This window comes from Bison bison, unplaced genomic scaffold (genome assembly GCF_000754665.1).
Source record: "Bison bison bison isolate TAMUID 2011002044 unplaced genomic scaffold, Bison_UMD1.0 scf7180017864334, whole genome shotgun sequence".
Lineage (NCBI taxonomy): Eukaryota > Metazoa > Chordata > Mammalia > Artiodactyla > Bovidae > Bison > Bison bison.
Genome location: NW_011494906.1, coordinates 1,913,253 through 1,932,518, shown reverse-complemented (window position 1 = coordinate 1,932,518; position 19,266 = coordinate 1,913,253). Strand labels below are relative to the sequence as shown.

Sequence of the window (19,266 nt, the reverse complement as noted above, 5' to 3'; positions counted from 1 at the left end):
TACGGCAACCGCTTCGAGGAATTCCCGCCCGCGTTGCTGCGCATGGGCCGCCTGCACATCCTCGACCTAGACCGCAACCGCCTGGGCGGCTTCCCCGACCTGCACCCGCTGCGCGCCCTGCGCGTCTTCTCCTACGACCACAACCCGGTCACTGGCCCCCCCCGGTGGCCGACACAGTCTTCCTTGTGGGCGAGGGCGCCGTCGAGCGCATGGCCGAGCGCGACGAGCCCACGCCCCGGCCGCCGCCCAGGCGCCCAGCGCGGGTCTTTGATGATGAAGAGGAAGAAGACCTGCTCATAGGGGGCGGTAGCTCCCAGGCTCTGGGGGCCCCCGGCGACAGCCTCCGTGCCCTGGAAGCAGCTCCAGGACTGGGCACCTGAGCCTGTGATCTGAACGATGGGCTTTGGCTAGTCTGGGGGGAGGGGCTCCGGGAAGGTTGTGGGAACGGTGGGTCCCTACTTGGGGGCAGAGGAGGGGTCAGTTTGGGCACACTGCCAGGGACAGGCAGGCCTGGGAGCCATCTTCAGACATTCCAGGGTGATGAGAAGACTGCCTCCCGGCTGGTCCCTGGGCAGTCGTCAGGCCAAGAAGCCCCAGCTCTTTCCACCTATAGCTCCTCTGGCCCCTGATAGAGTCACTGACAACACAATAAAAGCACCAGCTTCTTCCTGGAACCAGGGTCACCACTGACCACGGAATCATCTCCTCGGCTGAGTCTGGATGCCCAAGGCCCCCACCTCCAACCGGAGTTTGGATCTCCTAGGTCCACCCTTTCTGGCGCAGGAGCCACTACCTCTCGGGTGGACCACATGCCTGCATGAGGCAGAAGTGCGAACAGAAGAAGGCCTGGCTCAGGGGCAGGGGGCTTGGAGCTGGAGCCTGTGCCCTGGACAGACAGGTGTGGGAGCCGGGGATTGGGGACCAAACACCACAGCTGCCCTTGCCCCTCCACCGGGGCTCATGGTACATACCTCCCTCTCCAGGCCTCCTAAATTTTGTGGGGAAGGGGTGGGGATAGGGGGTCAGCCAGAAGGCAAGGTCTCTGCCCCTGCCTTTTCTTCTGTTCTCTTCTCCCAGCTTGTGTGCGGAATCTTGCTGCAAAGAGAACAGGCCCTCCCTTCTCCACGGCCTGAGCCTTCCAGCTGTCAGGTTTGAAAAGCAGCCACTGTGCCTCCAGGGCCTCCTGCACCAAGAGAGAGGCTCTCTGCTCTGGGCGGCTGCTCCTGTGTAGCCACCGCCTGGACTCTCCATTCCCTTAAATGGGCAGCGTCAGGGTGGTTGGCACGGCGTGGGGCAGGGGACGAGCCCTGTGTGCCTCCTCTCCGTCACCAGGACAGCCTCCAGGGGGTGAGGAATGAAGCTTTGCTCTGCAGTTCCCAGGGTCAGATCTTTCCCATCCAAGCAATAATGGGAGGAAGGCCCAGGGCCAGGGCCACTCAGGGACACTGTCTGGGGCGGGGGCCCCACATGGTGGTGTTTTCTTTAGGAAGAGAAAAAGAAAAAAAAAACTGGCTGTAAACATAAATTATATTTCTTGGAGAAAGAATGTGCGTTTCCCACATGTCTGTTTATTTATAAGCCCTGGGAGCACTGGGTCCCGTTGCTGTGGGGACTCTGGGCTGCCCCTGGCACTGCCCCTTGTCCATGTGCCCCAGCTCTGCGTCACAGTGGCCGCAGCCAACTGTTGTATCCTGTCTGGGGCAGGAGAGCTTGTCTTCAGTCACAAATGGCTTTGGCTGCTCAAGACTGCTCTTCCGTCTGGCTGTATCTTTCTGCCACCCGGCCACTGCCCCCAACCCCCAGCCTCCCTTTCCCGGTCTTCTCCAGCTTCCTTCTCAGATATCCTGACTCTTAATATATTTTTGAATCTCAGGCTGGGCTGACCTTTCTCTATTCTTTCACTGGTACTGACCCTGTTCCTCCCCATCTGTGACTATTCTTCCCTCCTTCCATCTCCCTGGCTCCATTTTCCTCTCTCTGTTTCTTCCTCTTAATCGTGTTTTTTTTTTTTTATTTTAAGCTCAGTCATTACTTTCTCTCCTCATTGTTAAGGGGGGGCAGGGTGGAAAGAGTTAAATATTTTTTTTTTTTAAAGAGAGAAAATTGTAAAACCTCAAGCCTGGAGGCCTATGTCCCATGAGAAGATGCTGCCAGGCCACCATCACCATGGCAACAAGGATAATGTCATATAAGGCCCAAAGATCAGGCTTGGCCCAGCAGCTCGCTGGCCACTGGGCTGGCCCTGCGGATCAGGAGGAGGCCAGGGATGGATCTGAAGGAGTCAGCTTGGGAGAGTGAAGGCCTCCAAATGCACAAAGTGCTTGTAGAATGGGGAAGACTAGAGGCTGCCTTCTTCTCAAGGAAGAAAAGGAGCCTGGGGTTTGGCTGCTGACTGTGTCCCTCCCAGAGACCCTCAGGTGCCACGGTCCCCCTGTTGAGGCTCCATCAGGGCTGGTGGTCCTTCCCACTGGCCCACCTGCTCCCCAGCCCCCAGCTGCCCATGACTTAACACTTGGCCTTGGAGGAGAAGGGAGAAAGGGAGATGATTTTTATAGGGGCACTTGTAACAATGGCCAGGTCAGCAGTTCCCCATGTTGTTTGGGGGACAGTCAGGGGTGGGTGGATTGTGGGGGAACAGGGCAGGGAAGCCCTGGAAGAGTTCAGTGTTTGTGCCAGGGATGCAGGGCAGAGGCAGGCTGTGGGGATGGTGATGAGATGAGAGCAGAGGCAGCAACAGGGCAAAGAACAGGCCCGGGGAGGTAAGTGACTTGCCCATAAGTGTATGTTAGGCCTCCTAACCCAGTGCTCAATCCAAACCACCGGAGATGCTACCTGCCTGTGGCTGGTGGTCAGGTCTGGGTATGGAGTCAGTGGGAATCATAGCCTTTCTTCCTCCTGGAGCCTCCCAACAGCCAGCCCTCCCAGCTGGCAGAGCAGCATTCCTGAATTCATTACCACCATCCCCCTCTTCCCGCTTCAGAAAGCAGGAGAACAGGGTGCTCAGAAACTGGGGGCCCTGCCCAGAAGCACCTCCCTTGCTTCCAGTGCCATCACATGGGCTTGCTTAGCCATTGCCCCAAAGCTTCCTTAAGACACCTGAGCACTCTTGTTCTCAGAATGGACATTTATTAGCACACCCGAGTGTGCTACGCAGAACATGTATTCAGACAGGGGTCCTTGCCCGAGGGTGGGCTCACAAGCTAAAGGTGACACAACACATACACACAAGACTCAGACACAGGGAGCAGGGCTTCTTCAAGGGAGACAGGTGGTCAGGGGAGCCAAGGGCTGGGGCATACAGCATGTTCAAGCCGTGTCCTTCTGGTTGTCTTTGTGGGGGAGGGAGAGGAGAGCAGGACGTGGCCTGAGATGGCCTTCCAGAAAGCAGCGGAATCCAAGAGGGACTGGCAGGAGAAAGAGACCAGAGGGCAGTGGTCCCAGGCACAGGGAAGGATAGGGGAGTCTCTGCAGGTAGGGATGAAGAGAAACCCCACGAAGTGAAGGCAGGAGAAGACAGAAGTGCAGGAGGAGGGAGGCTTGGAGCCCACGGCAAGGGGCTGTCACTTCTGCCAGGCCGAGCTGTCCTGCTTTTTAGCCTAGATTTTCCAGATTGAGCAGAAGTCCTGGCCAGAACTGCTTGTGAGGCTTACTTACCTGACCCTAGGGCTCCCTCCAACCTCTGAACCAGAGACATTTAAACCATATTGTCAGTATGGGGCAGAAGGGGAGAGGGCGGGCAGCTTCAGGTGGGAGTACTTAGTGCAGAGTGAGGAGAAAGCTGCCAGCCCCCGGTGCGGGGGAGCAAGAGGCGAGGTGGCCCCTCTAGTAGGAGTGGACAGGGGCCAGCAGGTGGCCACAGGACAGTGGAGGGCTCTCCTTTCCTGTGCACCCATACAGCTGCAGCACTTCCCTTCTGAAAGAGCCGGGAGAGCTGCCAAGCCTCGTTTCCCCGGGCTGTGTGCGGGAGGGAAGGAGAAAGGGCAAGGATGGTTATTGCTCTTCTGTGGATGGAGAGAACTGAGGAAGGAAACAGCTTGCCCCGGGGCCTCTGTGTCTACTGGGGCCCAGCTTCCTAGGTCCTCAGGCCGGGACTGGCCTGGGACGCTTTTGAGTTGAGACTTTTCTAATTCTAACGGATGAAACCAGAAAAAGGGTGGAGAGAAGGCTCAGGTCCAGCCAACAGACCCAGAACTCCACAGGGAACACAGAGAGGACACACTGGCCTGAAACCACAGTGGCCCTGTCAGAGTTCACATTGGTGGTGGGGAAGGTGAAGGCTCTCCCTTTGGTTTGTCTCACCTGCCTTGGAGGGTGGTGAGGGTCCCCTGGGAACTGTGGGGAGGGTGTGTTGGGCTGGGTGAACTAGAGGGGGCACCCTGTAAGCCCTAAGGAGACTCCACTCCCAATAAGCCTTGCTTTAGGCATGATCCAGGGAGTATGGCTGCTTCCTGGCTTTCTGGGTAGCTGGTGGGTTCATATCCTCAACCTGAAGATAGGCTAAAAGGGCCTCATCAAGTGAAGCTGAATCCCAAAGGTGACAGGTGAGGGGAGACTTGGCCCCAGGCTACCCATCCCCATCCCCCACTTCCTCTTCCCCTGGGAGATAGTGGAGGGCTAGGACCCACGGAGGAAACAGCCAAGGCCCTACTTTTTCACGATCCTTTATTAATCAGAATGGGCCTTGCCACAAAAAGCAGGGCCCATCCCCACAAAAATACGATTTTGCAAAGAGGAAATCTTGCTGGCTTAGAGGGTGCATGTGGTGGAAAAAAAAATTTTTTTTTCCCTCTTTTTTTCTTCAGTTTTTCTTCATTTCTCTTCGCTGCAATTTTTTTTTTTTTTGTGACGGTGGGTTTTTGTCGTAGTTTTTTTTTTTTTAATAAAACACTTGCGCTCAAGGACTCAAACACAATACAAACAGAAACCACCAATCCCCACCCCTGGGGCCCCAGCAGGACTGGGGACTCTGGGGACTCCCCTTGGCTTTTTGTGTGGCTGTTTTCCTTGTCCCTTCCCTGGCGTCTAGCGCCAGTGGGCAGGTGCGGGGTCCTGGGGCAGGTGGAATTTATACAGCAGTTATGTGGGGTGATGGTCACAAGAAAGGATACCTGAACAAGTTAACAACTAACTCTAGGGTGCCCACAAAGATGGTGGATGACGCTCAAGAAGAGTGCAGGAACACAGTGGAGAAGAGATAGGTGGGCCCAGGCCGGCCTCAGCTATCCCCGGAGGCTCTGTGGGGGGAGGGGCAGGCGGGCCTTGCCTTCAGGCTGCGGTAATAATACTTTGCTCGCGGGTAGCACCTTCAGAATCCTCCTGCCTCCACCCCCAGGTCAGGTGACGGCGGCCTTACAACCTCCCCCATGAGGTAGGTGAAGTATTATTACCATCATTTTACAGATGGGGAAACTGAGGCCCTGGGAGTGTGGGTGATCTTTCCAAGGTCCTGGGATGGCGACAGGGCAGTGCCCTTCCTCCATCCTCAAGTTCCCCCTTTCTCTGTTCCCTAAAGCCTTAGACCTCCCTCCGCCCTCACCCATACCACCCGCCTCTTACCTTGCTAGCCCACTTTGCCCTTGGCCCGCCGCTTGCCACCCCACCCCCGCGTCCCAGAGCTTAGGCTGCACGTCGAGGGTTGGAGAACCCCAGGCAGGGTTCATCGCTGCGCCTGGGTGCGGTCAGGTTTGGAATAGGCAAGACCCTGTGAGGCTCTCTGCATGTGATTGGCTAAGAGCTTCGTGGGCGGGGCTCGGAAAACGGGGATGCAGTTGCCCCGCCCACTCAGTGCTAGTTGGTCCAATTCCCGAGAGCTCTGTAGCAGGCAAGGGGACCCGGGGCGGGGCTTGCTCTCCCACCGGCCTCGGGGTGGAGGGGCACAGGATTTGAGGGCGGGATGGAGGCTGGCAGAGCCCCTCCGCTTCTCAGAGCTTCCAACAGCAACCTTTCTTCGCTTCCACTGTCTCCGGAGCCGCTGTCCTCCCTCCCCGCTGGGGGTTGGTTCCCCAGCCTGCCCGATAAGGGCCGTGCCATGAGGGCAGACCCCCATTTTAAGCAAAGCTACCATATAGAAAATTTGGGATTTACAAGGAATGTGGGTGACTACTTGCTTTACGTTAGCACTCTTCACTCTACAAAATGATTCACTTACTTTGTATGATATTCCTCCAGATCCTTGGGGTCAGGGGTAAGGGTGAAGGCATGAGAGTCTATGTAAGAAACTTTTGATATGGGCAAAAATGTGAGCAGAACGCTCAGCTCAAAGGGAAGTCTACTTAAGGAACATGGTTCCCAACTGCCCATGCTTTTGCCGTGCAAAGTGGGGGACCTTTTCCAGGGTCTCCTTTCCTGGGGCGTCAGACCCATTTGGGGGTAGAGCCGTGGTCTCAAGCCTCGTCCACAGATTGTGGTGTGCTGGCGCCACCTGGCGGCATCTGCCGGGAATGTCAGGCGCAAGCGCGCGGACCCCGGGATTCGAAGGCGTTTGCCAGCTGTCTTGTATCAACATCGGTACCCACGTGGGGTGAGGGGGCTTAAGCAGGGATCATCTTGAAATCTTCCCTCTCCGTGGAGCTGCTAGTTTTGGTCTCTGCAGCCGCGGAGGCAGGGAAACCACAGTTTCTTTGTGGGGGAGGAGGGCAACCTCAAAGCTCACAGGATCCGGGAATGCTCTCTGCTTCCTCCGCCTGAACCAGGGGACCAGGGGCGGTGGGAAACGTGAGCTGCTCAAGTGATGCAAGGACAGAGACCACGATGGAATGAAAGGGCAAGTCTCCGAGACGGGGTGGGATGGAGGAGAGGGAGAATTTGGGAGGGAGGTCGGCAGACAGAGAGGAGGAAGGGGAAGGAAGCTGGAAGGCGTGGTGAGTGCTACCAGTGTGGCTGGGAGGTGACACCTGGGAACGGGGAGGGTGTCTTTGGATTGAGGATGTTGGGGAAGAGAGCTCTTGGGGGCTTGGGACCCCTGAGACAGAAAGGAGCAGAGGTGGAATGTGATATACACAGTGGTGCCTAAAAGGCATGAGCCGATGCTCAAGAGATGACATTTTTGGGGAGGGAGCAGTGGAGAGCTCTGGGAGGCGGGAGGAGAAGGACAGAGCCCAGGTCTCAGCCCAGCTCCTCTCTGCCCCTTTTCCCCAGCCACCTCTTCCTCCATCCCTGCCTCACCTCACCCCCTCACCTGCCTCTCCTCTCCCACCCCCTAGCTCTGTGCCTTGACTTCTCAAGCCTCTAGCCCACCCAGTCCTTTCTGCATCGCCTTCAGTACATGGGCCCCAGGGACACAGGGAGTGCGTGCTGCTACCCCCAAACGTGCACGCACACACACACATTACACACACACGGTGGACACAACACAAGTACACAGGGCTGCGGCTCCAGGACCCCCGGAGCAGGCTATATACTATCCTTGGCATTCAGGGCCCAGCCGGCTCCTGAAACTGCCCTGGAACAGGCCTCCCTCTCTCTTGGTCAGGCCAGGCCGGGGCCAAACGCCTCCGACATCCCCTCTCCTGGGCCCACGTTGGGGGCGGGGGAGGGGGCGGCCTTCCTCCACTCCTAGGCTCTGCCTTAAAGAAAACGGGGGGACCGTGCCCACCTGGCGGGCCTCTGGAGGGATCTGCCCTCTGGCTCTCAAGCTCACCTCCCCGCTTCTTGAGTATCAGCAAGTCAGGAAGGAAAGGGGCAAAGCAGGCAAATGGCTCCCAGAGCCCCTCCCCCAGAGCTGGACCGGTGGGGAATGGGGCTGGTGCTTCCTAGAAGCAGGGCCCGACTGGTTCCTGGGACCTCTCCCTGGCCGAGCCCTCAGGATCCTTCCCTCACCCATGGCCGGGGGGGCCAGGCCGGGCCTTTGTGCATAAAGTGGCGAGGGCTTGATGGGGACCCGGCTCTCGGCCCCCTGGGGCTCCCTTGGCCCCATTCAGGCCTTCAGCTGGTGCCACTGGGCCACAGGCTGCCGGGGCCGGGCAATCATGTCCTTCCAGTGCTTCACCTCCCCGGGCCCGCTCTTCCAGGACAGGTAGATCTGGGGAGAGAGGGAAGAGGAGGCATTAGTGGCACCCTCTGAGGCACTGTCCCTTCCCCCACTGGTGGTGACACTCTGTCCACGGTGGCACCCTAGCTTGTGATCATGGGGACCAATGGGGTCTCTGCCTGCAGTGACAACCTACCCTACAGAAGCTCCTCCTATCCCCAGCAACCCCCCCACCAGCCTGACCTATCTTCCTTGTGCTTTCTCTCGGGAGCCTGGGCATGCCTGGCCCTTTTGAATTAAACTCCCAGCCAGTTTTGTGGTGGGAGATGGATGGGGATGGAGGCAGGATTCTCCCACGCCCTTCCCTCCCCTACCTGCTGGGCACTGTCTATCTCTCCTTACTGACAAACACTCCCACACTTCATAGGCACTTACTACCTATCAGGCACGGAGCTAGGGACTTTGCATACCTAGATCATCAAATCCTTACCGGTGAGGCAGGTATGTTATCCCCATTTTATAGATGGAGAAACTAAGGTACAGAGAGGTAAGGTACAGAGAGGTATCCTGTACCCATAGTCACAGGATTTATGAGTGGTGCAGAGGGATTTAAATCTGGACCTTTGGGGCTTCGTTTGTTGTTGTTCAGTTGCTCAGTCGTGCCCGAGTCTTGGAGACCCCGTGGACTTTATACTATCAACCTAATTCTACCTGCTTTCACGTGAGAAGCTTCATAGCCCCGGGGCAGGGGAGGCTGTGTACGTGATCCCCTGGCTAACCTCAGCCTTGTGACTGGTGGTTAGCTCAGAGCATAGGGCTCCCTAAGCTACCTGGGCCAAAGGGAGAACAAATCCACCTTCACCTCGGTTCAGCCAGCAGAAGGTAGGGCTCACTCAACTCTGAAAGACTAAGCCTGAGAAAGACTAAGCTGGTCAAGGAAGGGCTCAACACTCATGGTCCCAGTGGGATGTGGGTGATGCTGTCCTGGGGACCCATCCTACCTGTGACCACAGGTCAGCAAGTCATACATACTCCCTGGGCCTTGCTGGGTGGCAGGCAGGGCCAGGTCTCCTCTTTGGGGCCAGCTGCTTCCCTCCCACCCCCAATAGCTAGGTTCTCCATTCCCATCTGTCTGAGGGGTGCCTCCACCTTGGCCCTCTTCCCTGTGGGTGCCCAGGCCACTTCCCATTTCCCTCATACCGGGCCATCCCCTGGGTGACGCATGTTCTCCCCTCACTTGCTCCTGTGAGTGAGCATCTTCCCTTCCCCTGTACCTCCCTGATCAACTGACTTCCTGCACTGTTCCTGGTCAAACCTCCATTCCCGATTGGACGCCCGTGCCCTTACTAGGAACTTCTCAGTAATAGCCATTACGATCGTAGCTAACATACATGTTCCATATGCTGTGTTAAGCATCTTGCCTGTGTTATTTAATCCTCCCAGCACCCTGTGAGGCTAGGTTTGTTTACTCTCATTTCAAGAGGAAGAACGAGGCTCATAAACATTATGACTGTTAAGAGGCAGCACTGGGCCCTGGATCCAGGCAGGGTGACTCTCAAGCCCACATTCTCCACGCTAAGCCATAGCCAAACAAAGGAATAGACATTTCAAAGTAGAAAAGAGATGGCTTTATGGTACAGAATTGCATCCTGGAAAAACTCAAGGCCAGGCATGGACTTTCGCTTAATATATGACGAAGAGAGGTCAGTTTCTGCAAGGAGAATGTCCACATGCCTCAGGCAGTTCTTACAACACCCTGCTAAGTGCTGTAGAGTTGGTATTATAGCTCCATTTTGCAAATGAGAACACTGAGGCTCAGAGAGGCAAGGTCCTACAGCTGTTGAAGAGCAGAGTCTTCAGAGCCTGACTACAGCTCTCAACACAGGCCCCAGGCTGCTTACCCTCTGCAGGCAGAACCCAGGGTGACACTGATTTACCCTGTCAGAGGGTCCTGCCCAGAAAACCCCCTTTGGGGCCCAGGACACTTTTCCCTATCATTTCCTTCTTTCCCTGCTCTTCCAGTGGTCTGTTCTGAACTAATGGACCCATGGGAGGACACTGAGGGGCAAATCTCGACCAATCCTCTCCTTTTCAGATGAAACAGACAGACTGACCCCCTCTCCCTCCTGCTGTCCAGCCCTGCACTCACTCACTACCCCGGCAGCTCCTTTTAAGGACACATCCTTGCCAGGCGCTGCCCCACCCCCCCCTACCTTGCCAATGACGTCGTTGCGGCTGAGCTTGTCTTTGTCCATGACAGTGATGATGATGGTCGTCTCCCTCAGCTTCTCTGTAGGGATGTCGAAGGCAAAGGACTCATTGAAGATGGGGTTAAGGTTCCTCTTCATCGTCACTGTCTTCTTCTTCTCCACCCGCTTATCCTTGTACATCAGCCACACCTTCACGTAGGGGTCTGGGGGACACCAGGGGGAAGGGTCAGAGGAGCAGAGAGGGGAAGCTGGGGCAGGAAGGGCTGTGCGCTTTCCCTGCGGGGTGAGGAAAGCCCAAGGAAGAAGGAGGGCAGGGGGACCTGGGGCATCAGCAGATGGAGGAGCTGCCAGGGACTGTAGCCATTGCCTAGTGCTCTTCTGGGAACACAAACGGGAAGACTGAGAGGCTCAGGTCTCACTCGAGGTCACAGATAAGACGTGTCGGAGCTGGGGCTAGAACCCAAGGCCCCCCCCACCATCGTGTTCACTTTCTTCCTGATCCTGAGCAGGGCAGAGTTCAAGATGATGCTGAACCTTAGGGTATTCCAAAGGCCGCCACCAGGGCTGTAGGGTAAAGGCGTGGGGACTGGAGGTGGGGTCTGGGGGTCGGGGGTGAAGCCTACAGCCAGGACCCTGCTGTTCACATCCAGCATGACTCCTGTGCACCTGAAGCTCCCTGGCCCATCCGCCCCCGGCCGTGAGAGGTGCCAGCACCTGACGTGCCCCCGATGTCCATGGCTTTGAGGTTCCGGGCTTTGATGATGTTCACGATGATGGAGTTGGCAGAGGGGTTGTAGCAGAGAGACAGGAGCAGCTCACCTCGGCTCCCCTGAGAGGGAGAACAAGAGGGCCGTGGGGACCAGGGGACCCCTCCCCTTGCACCTGGGTGCTTACCCACCCCCTCTGCCTGTCACAGCTGCACAGCTGGTTTCCCTTCACCTGGAAGGTCTGGGCCCTGCTCCCCAGGCTCTCTATCACCGCCCAGCCTCCCCAGGTGCTGAGCATTGGCAGTGGCCTCCAGCCGGGTGGTGGGAACTCGGGTCTGCCAGGTCCCGCCTACCCACCCTGCCCCTCCTGATTCCCTGCTATTGAGGAGGGACTAGGACCCCATCTGGACTTCCCTGGTGGCTCAGATGGTAAAGAATCCCCCTGCAATGCAGGAGGTGTAGGTTCAATCCCTGGGTGGGGAAGATCCCCCGGAGAAGGGAATGGCAACCCACTCCAGTATTCTTGGCTGGGGAATTCCATGGACAGCCTGGTGGGCTACAGTCCATGGGGTCGCAAAGCATCACAGACTCAATGAGATGAGTTTGAGCAAACTCTGGGAGATAGTGAAGGACAGGGAAGACTGGCGGGCTGCAGGCCACGGGGTTACAAAGAGTCAGACACGACTTAGCGACTGAACAACAACCAGGACCTGGTCTGTTAGCTGCCCAGCCGGGGACCTGCAGGTAGGGCCTTACACTCCCATCGCTGCATGGCTTCAGATCCTTCCAGAAGGTCTGCATCTGGGTCAGGTCCACCTTGTTGAGGGGGATGGACACCTCCCCGATGGGGTCGTTGCGGCTGAAGCGGTCATAGTCCAGGACCTGGAGGTAGAGGACCCTCTGCACCACTTTCTCGTAGGGGAAACCTGGGGGGCAGACAGTGCAGGTAAAGAGCAGGACAGAGCGGTCACACGGAGCCCGGCAGGGCAGCGTTCCCGGGCAGGAACGTGTGCACTCAGACCTCCCTGAAGTGTCAGCAAGGACCGTCTCATTTGTCTCCCTCGACAGTTCTGCGAGGTGGACGGCATCGTGTCCATTTTACAGAGGAGGAGACTGAGGCTCAGATGGCTTAAATTATGGGCCCAAAGTCCCACAGCTAATCAAGAGCAGACGATTCATTCACTTGTTCATCACGAGTCTGTCCTGGCGGCTGGGCAGTGACCCCCCTTGCCCTCTGGGCGGCCCTGCCGCTGCCAATTATCCTGAGACAAGTCTGGGCACGTGGCCCTGCCTGAGATGGCCACGGCTGCTAGAAAGCAAGGCCCAGGAGGACACAGGACAGGGGAAACGGCAAAGGTGGAGAAACAGCACTAGACTCCTGTCTTAGGTTCCCCACTTTCGCCCTAGCCTCCCGCGAATGCTTCAGCCTGTCCGTCCGTCCTTCCTCAACAAACCAGCAGCCACCCCCATCTCCACTGCCACCTCGCCATCCGAGCCACTGGCACCTCTTGCCCAGACACTCACAAGAGTCTCCAAATAGCCCTCCCTGCTCATGAGCTTTCTCCTAGAGCCCATTCTCAACACAGCAGCCAGAGTGAGCTTTTAAAAATAGAAATCACATCATGATACTCTCCAGCTTAAAGCCTTTCAATGGCTCCCAGTGCACTTAGGATAAAAGCCGGGTGCCCTGCCTCGGCTTTAATTTGGCCCGCTGTCCTGTCCCTGCTCACCTCGTGACCGCTCTTCACTCAATGACTGGGCTCCAGCCACCCTGGCTTTTCTTGCCTTGGCCCCACCACGCCGTGTCTCAGCTTATCCTCTCCCGTCAGGTCTCAGCTTTCTTTCCCGACGTCCCAGAGGGGCTCAGATCCCCTGTTTTATACACTAGCCCATTCCTTTCGCAGCACTTATCACAGGCTGCACTAGAGATTTATGTTTCCTTGAGTCTGGCTTTCCCAGAAGGCTAGAATTTCCAGGAAGGCATCTCTGTCCTCAGCCACCACCAGATCCCAGCGTCTAACACCATTTCTGGCACGTAGTAGGCACTCGATTAAATATTTGTTAAGTGAATCAATCATTGAACAAATGTCCGTGAAAGGGCCTGATGGAACAGCTGGAGTGTTCTGGGCTGGAACAGGACCTCAGGCCAGATCGGAGAGCCAGGGGAAGGCGCTGGGACAGGATGGAAGATACTGGGGAGCCAGAGGAAGGTCTGAAGCCTGAGTCACTCACTGGGCTTTGGGAGGCTTAGTAGGAGGAAGAGCTGACCTGGGAGGGCAGGGGGTGCGGGCCAGCCTGGAGGCCTCAGGTGATGCGATCCTGAACCAAGGTGTGAGCAGGGAGGAGAGAGAATACTTAAGATCCTAGTTCAGCTGGTAGAGAAGATGAAGGGAGAGGAAGAGTTCTGCAGGATTCTGGTGCCTTCTACCAGAGATGCCAGCAGCACGGAGTTGCCTCTGATAGGAGCAGCTGCACTCGAAGAGGAAATTTTTTGTCCCTTGAGCCCCCAGCTTCTGAATTCTTGAGAGGGGGCCCATATCGGGGGGGGGGTGCTATGGGCTATGTCTTGCTCACTTTGGAGTACCCCAGGCACCTGTTCAAGTGACTTTGTTTTTGCCTCACCATGAGGTTTATGGGATCTTAGTTCCCTAACCAGGAATTGAACCCAGGTCCTTGCCAGTGAAAGCATGGAGTCCTAACCACTGGACTTCCAGGGAATTCCCTAGGTGATCTTTGGCATCTGTTTAGGTGAAATGCACGCGGACAGGTGTTCTGGAAAGGTTGAAGGCTCCAAGAAGTCCCTGAACTTGAGTCAGCTCTCTTCAACACCTATCTGGCAAACTCCTATTCACCCATCAAAACCCACCATGAATGATCCTGCTTCTGGGAAATGGTTTTCAGTGTCACCAACAGGAGTTTATATTGGACTCTTGCACATCTGCCATGAAATGCATGGTTTACCTATCTACACATCTGTGTTTTCCAAAGAATGCCTTAAGGGTCACAATGGTGCCTCATTCTTTTCTATACCCTCAGTACCCAGGACAGTGCCCAGCCCATAGTTGATGCTGGGTAAATGTTTGCAGAAGGGATCAGTGGATTGAGGCTCTGCCCTTAAACTTCACCCGACCAGTTGGCCACCTACACCAGCAGACAGCTGAGCCTCTCACTGGTTATGCCATCTCTAAACCGGCCCTCATGCAGAGCTGAGGACCCCATGCAGAACTGAGGAGGGGAGAAACAAACAAATATCCACTGGCTCACCCTTAAGGAATTATTTAGTGGGTGCGCTGGCTGTCACCCTGCCAGAAGGTGTTTAACAAACTGATATAAAGTGCTTTCTGGGTGTTGTGAGTGCTTTTACAATTCGCTGATTTGTTTAACCCTCACTATTATCTTAATTTTACAGATGGGGAAACCATGGCACGGAGAGGTTCAGGAACTTGCCCCAGACCACACAGCTAGTAAGCAGCAGAGCTGAGATTTGAACTCAGGCAGCCTGGGCCACAGCCTGGGCTCTTACCCTCTATGCTATGGTCACTGCAGGTGTTCCTCCTCTGGATCCTGTGGTTGCCTCCCCTCCTCCCTGCATGCTGAGGATGGGTCCTGCGTCCGGGCAGTGGCCCAGCTTTCCTCCTTGCCCTCTGGCTGTGATGCTGGCTTCACTCAGCCCTGTAATCTCATCCCAGCCAGACATGAAATGCATCGGGGTGACTGGGCCGAGTTCCTGGGCCTGTGCGTGTGTGTATCTGTACAAGTGTGTTTGTGCATGTGGTCATCTGTGTGTGTGTGTGTGTGGCTGGGCGGTACGGGGGACAGCCTAGGGGAAGAGGGGACTCTGGGGGCAGGGGCGGCACAGCCTCACCTTCAAAGAGGAAGGTCTCGTTCCAGTGGGGGTTCAGGTTCTTCCGCTTCACCTTGGTCTCCAGCTTGTGCTTCTTGTCTGGCAGCAGGTAGATCTTGACGAAGGGGTCGCTGGTGCCGCTGAAGTCCTTGGCCGGCAGCTCCTGGGCCTTCATGATCTTCACGGTGAGCGTGGACTCTTGGAAGTTGTAGCCGACGCTGAACTGGATCCGGCCCAGGTTCTCTCGGCTACAGCCCTCGTGGGCCTCGTCCTCCTCGGAGCCTGGGGAGAGCTGGGGGCAGGGGAGAGGCAGGCAGCGTTGGGGAGAATACTGCTTCCCCGAAGCCCCCTCCACAGTCCAGCGGGGTTGGGAGGCCCCCTGCCTGTGCCCAAGGCCGGTCCAGCTACGGAGAGCTGCCTCCATCCCTGCCCCGTCACCATGTGGGGTTGGTGGGGCACCTCTCCTGTTCACATCTTGGTGGTGAGGATGCCGAGGCGGAAGCCAAGTGCCTTGACCAGGATCACACAGGGAGAGGGGGCAGAGCCAGGACAACCCCTGAACCCCAGAGCCGTGTGCACCCCACTCCCCAGCCTCTTCTCACAGCCCTGGGTCTGCCCCCACCCCCAGCTTCACCACAGGCTGCTTTACCTCCCCTGGTGCGCCCCGGGACCCCAGCTCCCTCCTCCTCCTTCCCACCCTTCCATCAGCCCTACAGGAGGGCCTCCTGTGAAATACACCAACACAAAAACCTGGGCTACAAAACAGATGAGGGAGATTGTTCTCATCTCAAAAGAGTTTACCACGGCATTTCTTTAGAAAGTGACTCTCTGGGGTTCTGAGGATAAAGAGATTTCCAAAATGAGAGAGGTGAATTTTCAGAAGCAACGTCTATTTGTGTAAAGCAGGGACATGCAAAGTGCAGATTCCCAGGCCGCATCCCTGGGGAGCCTCCTTCTTGAGGGGCTGGGGTGGGCCTGGGCAGCAGAGCTTTTTCCTAGGAGCCTCGGATGACAGAACTGCAGGCCGGATGGCTGCAGAGGCGGCCGCACCTGCATTCAGTCCTCATCCCCGGGGCGGGTGGCACTTGGTTGGGCCAACCCAGCAACCAACAGACATGGGGGGTGGCATGGGTGTCCCATTCCCCGGAGGAAGTCGAAAAAATGGGAAGTAGCTGGGGGCGGGTCTCTCAGCCAAGTGTTCCCAGCTGTGGTTGCTCACTGGGGACGCGTGGTTAGGTTTTAGAATCCTGTCCTTCCCCAGCCACCTGCATCCTTCCCCGGGTCCTATCCTCAATTCCGCCTCTGACCCAGGGATCCACATGGTCCAGGCATTCTGTACTCTGGGCTTCCCAGGTGGCTCAGTGGTAAAGAATCTGCTGGGCAGTGCAGGAGACCCGGGTTCAATCCCTGGCTCGGGAAGATCCCCTGCAGAAGGAAATGGCAACCCACTCTAGTGTTCTTGCCTGGAGCATGCCATGGGCAGAGGAGCCTGGTGGGCTACAGTCCATGGGGTTGCAAAAGAATTGGACACGACTCATCAACTGAACAACAACAATTCCTCTCTCTAAAAGCTCCTGAGGGGATTAAGAGCCAGGGTGGGGCCCAGGGTACCACATTTAAGACAAAACTGCTGGAACCGGTTTCATTTCGCCCCTTCCCCTGCAGGAGACTTTTCTGTGCCCCCTCCTTCCTCCTGGAGAGGCGGCCCTAGGCTCTGAACTACTAAGAAATACAGATGACACAAATATGTATGATGTGCACCAAGCACGGCAGAAGTCTCTTACATCACCTTCTTGCTGAATCCTGACAACAGCTGGGAGAGGCAGTTATGACCACTCTTTAGCTGAGGAGACTGGTTCAGAGAGGTTAAGTCACAAGTCCAAGATTGCACAGCAGTATGGACTCTCTCTGACTTGAAAGTCCGCTCTTGCCACCAAAGCAGGCCCACATCCCAGGGTGATTTTGAGACTCTCCCACCGTCCCCCTCAAGCCAGTGTGTGGACTCCCCTGCCTCAGGTGAGAGGCACCCAGATCACACCAATAGTAACCACCCTGGGCCCGGCTCTGCCCTGTTCGCTTTGCCCTCAGCTACTCCCTCCAACTTCCTGATGAAGCAGACACTACTGGGCTGTAGTCTGGTTTGGGGCACAGAGATTATTGCCTCAAACAGCCTGTGACTAAGTGATGGGCTAGAATTCAAATGCAGGTCAGCGCCCGGCCATCATGAATGCCCTTCCATCTGCCCTCACTCTTGCACTCAGGTCCAGTGTCTGGGGCTTCACCAGCCACACCCCTGGTCCTGCCTGGAGGTGGGAGCAGGGCGGAGCTGCCTTCCCTATTCTTCTCACAGCAGAAGTGGGTCCCCCTAGCCCCACCCCTTGGCCGGATCCAGGCAGTCCTGTGCAAACTCCATTCAGGCCCACTGAGAATCTGGCTTTCCAGCTCAGGTCCAGTTTTCCCCGGGAGCTCCTTCCTTCTCCTCCTACTGGCCCCACTCCCTCTGAACCTCAGTTTTTGCATCTATAGAGTGAGACCATGAGACAGACCTATGTAATGGGGTTTCAGGGAAGGTTAAAGGGACCCTTCTGTGGTCCTGTTCTGCAGCCTGGCGCCTGCCACTGCTGGCCACGAACTGAGAGCCTGGGGCATGCAGTCCCTTCCAGGACCACTTGCCCCACCCCATGCCTTCTAAAACTGGGGTGGAGACCCTGGTGACCGGAGCACAGGTGGCCCCAGCCCCTCCTGGTCTGGTTATTTGGATCTTGGTTCGCAAACAGGGTGGTCTGGTGCTGAGAGTCTTAACCTGGGCCAGTGGACTTCACCTCAGAAGTGGGCAGTGGCTCTGTGTCCACTCCCAGTCTTCCCAAACCACAGCCCTGAGCCCTAATTAACCAGCTGGGGCAGCTCCTGGATCTGTATCCATGGCAACCAAGCTAGCCACGCCACGCCACCCCCGCCCTCCCCACCAAGGGCTGGAGGAGGTGCTACTTCAGCCCCAGCTCTGGTAAGCAGGCAGGAGCAACCCAGATGCGGGTATGGCTAGGCCTCCTCTCTGACCCCCTCCCCTCAGTCCCTTGGTCTGAAAGGCTATATTGGGTGCCTGACTTGTTTCCTGACCCCTGAGCTTCGGACAGTCTGGGACCTGGAGATCAGCCTGGGGCCTGGTTTCCTTCTGCCCTATTCATCTTCATCATCACTGTTAATGCCAGTGACCCAGCTGTGGCCTAAGGCTAGGCAATTAGACCCTGCCTGCCCACCTCTGAGCATCCGCTGAGCACGTGAGAGGGCTCTGGGGCCTGCACTCCCTTCTGCCTGAGGCTGCCGGCCCCTCCCTGGAGGCAGCAAGGGGCAGGCGAGCTGGCTGGGAAAGGGCTGTCCCTTCTGGGAACCTGGCTACCGGGAAGCTGGAACCAATTAAGAGGCTGTGCAGGGAGGCGGGATGGACTGTGCCGAAGGCCCGTCCAGAGGAGAGGAAGGCCGGGCTGATTTACATGGGTGGGGGAAGACAGGCAGGAAGGTGGTGGAGGACCAGGCAGGCAGGGCTCAGGGCAGGCAGGAAGAAGGGGAGAGGGGAGAGGCCGAAGGAAGCCCAGATCTGGAATGTGGAAAAATCTGATACCCTAGTCTATATTCCAGAGAAATGCAGACTTGGGCCCGTGGCAGGCCTGCTGACTGGGAATCTGCATTTTAATGAGATCTCCCAGTGATGTGTGTGCCTATCACAATCTAGAAAAGGGGAGTGTGGATGGATGGTTTGAGCCAGCCAGAACCCTAAATGGCAGGAGGGTGGGGCCTCTGGGAAGGTGGGGGGTGTGGTGTCAGAATGGTGGGCAAGGGAACACTGAATTGAATGATGTCAGGTCTAGCAAGGGCCCGGGAGCCCACCAAGCCCCTTTCCTTCTCTACAGGAGGGATGGAGAAGACAGGGAGGAGTAAGGGGAGGAGGGTGGGGCACCCAGGTCCAGGGATGGGAAATGATTTGTCTCCACTAGGAATCTAGCAGGCACTGGGTTCCCACCCTCAGGTAGGTCCTCGCCAAGCCTTCCTGGGACTTCTGGGCTGCCAAGCCTTTGACTGACTCTGGCCTGACCTCTGCGGCTGCCCAATCACAGGGGGCTCGCCCTGGGGCCTTGGGCCCTCCAAGGAGCCCTTTGGAAAGTGCAGGTGGGGCAAATGGCTGTGACTCACTGCTGCCACCAGGGGGTGCCATGTGACGCCACAACCTCTCCCCTAGAGAGAACACCCCAGATCCACAGGGCCGGGATCCCAGGAGGGTGGGGTCCACTCAGAAGGACTAGGACCAGAGGGGTTCTGCTCTCTTGTTCTCTTTGGGCCTCAGCTGACCCCCAGCAACGGGGTCCCGGAGTGCCACCTGACACCTCCACTCAGTGGGCGGTCCCTCCAAGAGAGGGGACACCTTCCGCTCCAAGTCCTTGGTCCACAAGCCTTTCCTCCTAGGACAATGTATCAGATTTTCTAAGGCCCTGGCTCCACCCAGAGACGGGAGGAGGATGGGAATTCTTAGTCTGTCTTGAC

The 19,266-nt window shown here is 56.9% G+C and overlaps 2 protein-coding genes across 2 annotated transcripts in view; one reads left to right on the top strand and one right to left on the bottom strand.

Annotated features, from left to right (window-relative positions):
* The first annotated feature begins 6 nt into the window (after positions 1–6).
* LRRC10B (leucine rich repeat containing 10B) lies at positions 7–1,546 on the top strand. Its single transcript, XM_010854041.1, is given in 2 exon segments — positions 7–163; positions 166–1,546. Coding segments are annotated over 2 exon segments (336 nt in total). The 5' UTR covers positions 7–42; the 3' UTR covers positions 381–1,546.
* A 3,099-nt stretch (positions 1,547–4,645) lies between these two features.
* The window catches only part of SYT7 (synaptotagmin VII), a 38,868-nt gene continuing 24,247 nt past the window's right edge, over positions 4,646–19,266 (bottom strand). Inside the window, exons 4-8 of the mRNA XM_010854063.1 lie at positions 14,752–15,022; positions 11,643–11,812; positions 10,894–11,008; positions 10,183–10,382; positions 4,646–8,020 (exon numbers count right to left, since the gene is read on the bottom strand). Of these exons, the coding sequence (XP_010852365.1) occupies positions 7,916–8,020; positions 10,183–10,382; positions 10,894–11,008; positions 11,643–11,812; positions 14,752–15,022 (861 nt within the window). The 3' untranslated portion in view covers positions 4,646–7,915. The remainder of the gene's footprint in view (positions 8,021–10,182; positions 10,383–10,893; positions 11,009–11,642; positions 11,813–14,751; positions 15,023–19,266) is intronic.